We start from the raw sequence: 7256 nt of genomic DNA, 5'->3' as shown, positions 1-7256 counted from the left end.
ACAACTAAACGTGATTGGAGATTCTGGATTGGATCCAGGAGCTAGGCAAAAAATTGTTTCTTCTGCTACAAAGGACATTAATGGTACAATGGATAGATTTGAATAAGTTCTGTAGATTACAGTAACATAGCAATGTAAATTTCTGATTTTGATAATTATATAATTTTATATGAAACTAAATTTTCTGATTTTGATTATATAATTTTATATGAGACTAATTATTTTGTATGTCCTTAAGAAAAAAAGAAAACCGAGTCTATGGAAGTAAAGCAGCATCATATCTGCAACTTCCTTTTTTTTTTTGAGACAGAGTTTCACTCTTGCTGCCCAGGCTGGAGTGCAATGGCATGATCTTAGCTCACCACAATCTCTGCCTACCGGGTTCAAGCGATTCTCTTGTTTCAGCTTCCCAAGTAGCTAGGATTACAGGCATGTGCCACCATGCCCTGCTAATTTTGTATTTTTAGTAGAGATAGGGTTTCTCCATATTGGTCAGGCTGGTCTTGAACTCCTGACCTCAGGTGATCCGCCCACCTTGGCTGGGATTACAGGCATGAGCCACTGCGCCCGGCCATATCTGCAATTTTCAATTAATTTTTTTACAGAGAAAAAATAAATGGAAAAATGTTGACATTTGGGAAGTCTGTGTAAAATAAAAGGGTACCTAAAACTTTGTGTACTCTGTCACTTTTCTGTAAATTTAAAACTTTTTAAAAATTAAAAAAAAAAAAGGCAGAATATCTAATGTTCACTCCTATAGTTAAGAATATGTGGCCAGCCATGGTGGCTCACGCCTGTAATCCCAGCACTTTGGGAGGCCAAGGCAGGTGGATGACCTGAGGTCAGCAGTTTGAGACCAGCCTGGCCAACGTGGTGAAGCCCCATCTCTACTAAAAATACAAAAATTAGCCAGGTGTGGTGGCAGGCGCCTGTAATCCCAGCTACTAGGGAGGCTGAGGCAGAGGATGCAATGAGCCGAGATCACGCCATTGTACTCCAGCCTGGGCAACAAGAGCGAAATTCCGTCTCAAAAAAAAAAGCAACCAACAAAAAGATCTTTAACCCCAAATCACCAAAAATTATACAACACTGAACATATTTGAATGTGTAAATGACACAATCGAGATACTGGATTTTTAAAAAATATGAGTAAATAAGACTTTATTCTCAGGAAAAAATAAAGCTGCTGTTTTGTGTTAGAAAGTATTTTATTTCCTGGGAAAAGTAAAACTCTTCATGGTTAGTGTTTTGCTTTAAAGGCCCTTGAAATAAAACAAATCAAGCAGAGGGTGGGAATATGTGTTCTTAGTCTGAGCTGGGTTTTAGTTTTAAATTAGATTACCTGCCATACTGATTTTTTAAACTTTGGTTTCCATTCTTTCATCTTCTTAATCTTAGTATTCATCAGCATATTTGTTTATAGTTTCAGATGGCTCTGTAGATCAAGTTTTGGTGCACCAATGCTTCCATTCCGTTTGCAGACCCCACCTTGTCATTTTTCTCTGTGAGCTGTCTTACATGTGGGGATGAAAGTATCTAGTCCTATGTATTAGTCACAAAGCAGTAGTCCAAACCCCTAACTGCATTTCCCGTTCAAGTTCTCCCTTTTGTGGTCCAGGGTATAAAGGATCTGTGGTCAGATTCATCTCTACATCTTTACCTAGCCCACTCCTCCTTCACCCCCTGGCTGTGCTGGCTCCACTGGGGTTGCAGTGAGGTGGGGGCAGAAAAGGTCTCACTTGTCTGGAACTGAGAAAAACTGGCCATTGGTCTCCTTAGACCCTAACAGACTAAATTAAGCCGCCTTTCAAATTAGTCCCTTATGGATTATTTGGAGATTAATTATTTCGCTGATTCTCTCTTGAGAGACATCTCCACCAGCTCCTGGTTGACTCTGGTTTCAGTCAGTCCATCCCACATAGACTGCTTCAAAAGCTCAGTTCCTTTTAAGATAGCTATAGACTGTCTTGATCCTGACCTGCCGGGAACACATCCACATTCTTGGCCTCCACAAACCTTGAGGGAATAGGCCATTTCTGACAGCAGTCACTTCTCCCTATTCTGCCATCAGCACAGCCAGCTAGCTAGTATCTCCTGACTTGACACTTCCCCAGAGCCTGGCATCACCCTCTGTGCCACATGGGTTACATTCCAGAAGTTTGTGTTCCCAGTAGAGCACCCTCTCCCCTCCTCCACTAGGGGGGCACATGATGGGGAGAAATGCCTGGCCCGTGAAAGCTTTCTCCAAAGAAAATCTCTCATTTCCAATTATCTGGGCTCTTCAACTTTGAACCTTTATATAAAGACCCTCTAACAAGGGACTAAGGTCTCCAAAAAGGACTTTCTGGACTCCTCTCTTGCAAATCCTGAGAAAGAAAGAAAAAAAAAAGCCAACAACCATATTTATATTTGATACATAGTTTACAGACCGTAAGTAAATTCTGTACTTCCAATTCTGTTGTCAGTAGACTTTTCCTACAAAAACCCAATTCAGTTAAATACAGAACCCTTGAAGAATCCCAAAGGAAGATGAGAAAAAATACTACAAAGTGTAAGAGTTGGCCATATATTGGGTATAATTGGAGGGCCTCACCAATATGGACTGAGTCAATATGGACTAAATGTGACTCATTTCCTCTAAAGCAGTCACCAACATTTTTGACACTAGAGACCAGTTTGGTGGAAGACGTATTTTCTACGGACAGGATGGGGTTGGTTTCAGGATGATTCAAGCACATTTATTGTGTACTTTATTTCTATTATTATTACATTGTAATATATAATGAAGTAACTATACAACTTAATAATTATCCCACTTAAATGGGAGCCCTGAGCTTGTTTTCCTGCAAACTAGATAGTCCCATCTGGAGGTGATGGGAGACAGGGACATATCAGGCATTAGATTCTGATAAGGAGTGTGCAACCTAAATCCTTTGCATGTACAGTTCACAATAGGGTTCGTGCTCCTATGAGAATCTAATGTTGCCACTGATCTGACAGGAGGTGCTCAGGCACTAATGCCAACAATGGGGAGTGGCAGTAAATACAGACGAAGTTTTGCTCACTCTACTCATGGTAACAATCTTGTTATGTTTGTGTTGTCTCAGCCGTCTTTTCAACCTGTGTCAATTTTTACAGTCAGATTTGTAGCTTTAAGACTCAGAGTTTATATGTGTTTTCTTTCTAGTTAGTGCTGTGTCCATTTTAAGAGAGCTTTCCTCATATTTAATGGTCAGCGAGTTACTTACTCTAAAGTTTGCTCATTCACCTCAAGTTGACTTCAATATATGGCCTAAGGTAAGAAAAATACAAGTAGCATTCACTAAAAAAATTGACAAAATCACATTTTATAGGTGTGTGGGCAACGTTTCCCTCAACACGGTAAAAGTTACAAATGGCATCTGTTCCTAAACTAAGTCAGGGTAATTAATGTGAAAAAAATTTGTTCTGATAAATAACCTCTTAATCTCTTATTTTGGGAAACATGATCTGCTAAGCAAATACAAACTTTTTGTTTTACAAGTAGCCTTTTTGTTTTGGCCAGGTGTGGCGCACACCTGTAATCCCAGCTACTTGGGAGATTGAGGCAGGACTGCATGAGGCCAAGAGTTTGAGACTAGACTGGGTAACATAGTGAGATCCCTCTTAGAAAAGAAAAAAAAAAAAAAACCCTTTTTTTTTTTTTGGCTTAAAATGTAGTCTTGCATTTTTCCCATCTGTGTTCCTCCTCCCTCTACAGACATCAGCTGTATGGACAACTGTACATCATTAATAACCATGGGCGTCTTGGCTAAGAAAATGCATATTTCTGGGCTCCAACCAACCTAAAGATTCAGAATTTTTGAAACTGAGTGCTGAGAATAGGCAATAAAACAAGTTCCCCTCGGGAGTTTAGACATAGCCTATTTCTTTTTATACTCCCACATAGCCCCAAACCTACGAGCACATGTTAAGTTAATTCGCCGCATCTTGATCATGCTATATATCCATTTGGGTCCCATTCTGCAAGTCTTGACTCAAACATGAATCTCTAAGCCTTTGTAAGAAAACACACAGAACAGGAACTGGCCAAAGCAAACATCCAATGTTAGAAAATGTAAGCACCAACTGAAGATTCACAGGGTTTTAAATTCTAAAATTCAGAATACTAAGAAGTAATCAATTAAGACCAGTTAGACTTGGGCTTTCAAGGAATGAATTCAAATATGATCAAATATTCACATCTCTGTTATCACCTAGGATTAGTTAACAGTATGCTTAAATATATTAACTTGTAACTGCTTCTGCATCCCAGAGACACGTATGCTTGCTTGTCTGGCAAGGTTGGACATCCTGTTAAAATCTATATTCCGGTCTCTCCACTTTGAAAAGGAGCCACAATCAATCAAGGAGATTGTGACTGCTACAAGTCACATAAAAGTAATTAGTTTCACACTTAGCAAAGAATCCAAGTCTATTTTCCAAGTGCGAGTCTCAGCCACCACATTAATACTGTACATATTTCAGTTCTACCATATTATTTCCTATATGGTACATGACAGAATACAATAAAGCCAAATTTATCTCTTGACCTTTCCCCTGGAGGAATATGTGAGACTGTCACTGAGCATAGAGCACCAGATAGTTTTCAAAGTCACTCAAAGTTTCACTCTCCATTTGAAGTCTGACCACAAATATTCTAAGATAGCAGCTTCCAAATTGGCTTTCACTTATTTTAAAATATGCACTGAAGCATGACAAGACTGGTGACTATTTTGCAGGAAAAATAGAACAAATTGAGCCCTAAAATTAAGCCACTGGACATATTGTCTTACTCCCCCCATCCTCTATGACTTTAACAGCATGAAGTAACAGCTGTTAACTGGAAAAACAAAGATCCTAAGCCAGAGCTGCAGGAAAGCCCATCGTTTTTACTAATCACACTGCTGCTCCACTTTCTGAAGGACAACTCTCAAGTGGCCAATTAAAAAAAAAACCTACCAGGCTGGGCGCTATGGCTCATGCCTGTAATCCCACCACTTTGGGAGGCCGAGGTGGGCGGATCATAAGGTCGGGAGATAAGACCATCATGGTCAACACGGTGAAACCCTGTCTCTACTAGAAATACAAATAATTAGCCAGGCGTGGTGGCACACATCTGTAGTCCCAGCTACCTGTGAGGCTGAGGCAGGAGAATCACTCGAGCTTGGGAGGCGAAGGTTGCAGTGAGCCGAGATCATGCCACTGCACCCCAGCCTGAGCAAGAGTTGAGACTGTTTTAAACAAATTTCAATACTTCACACACAAAAAATCCTTGGATTTTCCAGTTTCCTGGCACTAGGATGTTAAATTGACAAAAGCAGACATAAAGCCTGGATTTGGGACAATCAAGGAGATAGTTACACATTATTCAAATTCCAAGACAAAAAATCTTGGGTTGGAAATTTTCCTTCATCTATTGGGAGCTACTATGTAGAAAACATTAGTTATTACTAATGAAGTGTTTTCATTATTCCAAAATCAACCTAGTTCAGATGACTGATGCACATTAAATAGGCAAATGCGCCAAGTTTCAGGTTTTATTTACTTGAATAATATTGCATCTCTGCTGGGCACGGTATCTTATTCCTGTAATCCCAGCACTTTGGGAGGTTGAGGCAGGCGGATTGCCTGAAGTTGGGAAATCAAGACCAGCCGGGACAACATGACAACATGGTGAAACCCCATCTCTACTAAAAACACAGAAATTAGCCGGGTATGGTGGCAGGGACCTGTATGCCCAGCTACTCAGGAGGCTGAGGCAGGAGAATCGCTTGAACCCAAGAGGCGGAGGTTGCACTGAGCCGAGATTGCACCACTGCACTCAAGCCTGGATGACAGAGCTAGACTGTCTCAAAAAAAACAAACAAAAAAAAACTCGTCACTCTAGCTTGACATCCCTTAGCTATAAAAATATGACTTAAAATATATGTATGATTATTTTACCTCTTTGGCTTGGGGGTCAGGAGAAATCAGTGAGTGAGGTAAAATAAAGAGCTGTGAGGGAAAAGGATTGTTGCCCTAGATGCAGAAGGTATCTTTTCTCCTGGAAATAAAGACCCCAAGGTCTCCATTGCACTTTTATTTGAATGTAATTTTTGGGACAATTATTCAAAAGGGCCAATATTTCCCAATTTAATCTGAGGTCATAATAAAACAAGCAACAAAACAGTGTTTAGGATTTCAGTTTCTCACCCTTATCATCAAGACTCACTGCCTCCCATCATCAATATTTATTGAGCATTTACAGTGTACTAGGCACAATAGAACATACAGAAAACATTGTCCCTGCTCTTGAGGAGCTTACATTCTAAAAGAAAAAATACACCTCTTTTAAAATGGCATTTTGTTTGGTGTTTTCTGCAAAGTACTGAGGAAATATTTTGTTAAAGTGAGCTTTGGGTATAACTTAGCCCCATCATTATTTAGAGAAGAGAGGAAGAAGAAAGAGGAAGGATTTTAAAGGCAGACAATGACAGACCATTCAGGATAGGTAGGGTTTTAAAGGGAGATAAACACAATCTCATCAACTAAGGAGAGATTTGCTGCAGTAAATAGGATGAGGGAAATAGTCTGTGGGGTGCAAGCAAAGGAAGCAGGGTGCCTTAGACAGTGAGTGGAGCCAGAAAGATCATGTGGCCTTTTCCCAAGTACATGGCCACCAAGTAGGAATGGTTGGTGACAAGACAGAAGGCTTAAAAAGGAAGGTAATCTTGTGCACCTGACAAATAGAATAAAGGATCAAAATCGAAGGCAGGCTGTAAGAGTATCAAGAAATTCTTAAAAACCAAAAAGTGATTTGGAAGCACAAAACTTATAGTTAATGCTACCCAGTGTCATGATGGGCCAAGAACATTGTGGCTTCCTAAGTTAGAAAATGCCATATACCAAAATTTTAAATGGAACATATTACATTGTTTTCCAATCAATCTCCCCCTCTCCCAGGAAAAATAGGAACTCATTTTTTTCAGGGTGGAGAGGAAGAGAGGGGATCATGGGACATGGAAACAGTAGTTATATTAGTAATATTTTTGTTGTTATGATAAATTTTGTGTTTAAACTTGGTAAAAGCCCATTAGCTGCCAAGAGGGAATAAGGAATAAATTTCAAAAAATGTACAATTTCCTTTAGAGAAGTTTCAGAACCAAAAGACTAATTTACATGAAAAGCTGTAGAGAAAGTAGTTGAAAAGTCCATTCATAAAACTTTTATTCCACTTACATGAATTTAATACACGT

General features: G+C 39.6%; 1 protein-coding gene across 1 annotated transcript in view; it reads right to left on the bottom strand.

Annotated features, from left to right (window-relative positions):
- Positions 1-2306: 2306 nt before the first annotated feature.
- The window catches only part of YWHAZ (tyrosine 3-monooxygenase/tryptophan 5-monooxygenase activation protein zeta), a 38818-nt gene continuing 33868 nt past the window's right edge, over positions 2307-7256 (bottom strand). The window contains 1 exon segment of the mRNA XM_017859456.1: positions 2307-2366. Within this exon segment, the coding sequence (XP_017714945.1) occupies positions 2322-2366 (45 nt within the window). The 3' untranslated portion in view covers positions 2307-2321.

Source organism: Rhinopithecus bieti, unplaced genomic scaffold, assembly GCF_001698545.2.
Source record: "Rhinopithecus bieti isolate Rb0 unplaced genomic scaffold, ASM169854v2 scaffold_47952, whole genome shotgun sequence".
NCBI classification, from domain to species: Eukaryota; Metazoa; Chordata; class Mammalia; order Primates; family Cercopithecidae; genus Rhinopithecus; species Rhinopithecus bieti.
The sequence above is the reverse complement of the archived record's forward strand: the minus strand, read 5'-3'. Positions and strand labels throughout refer to the sequence as shown.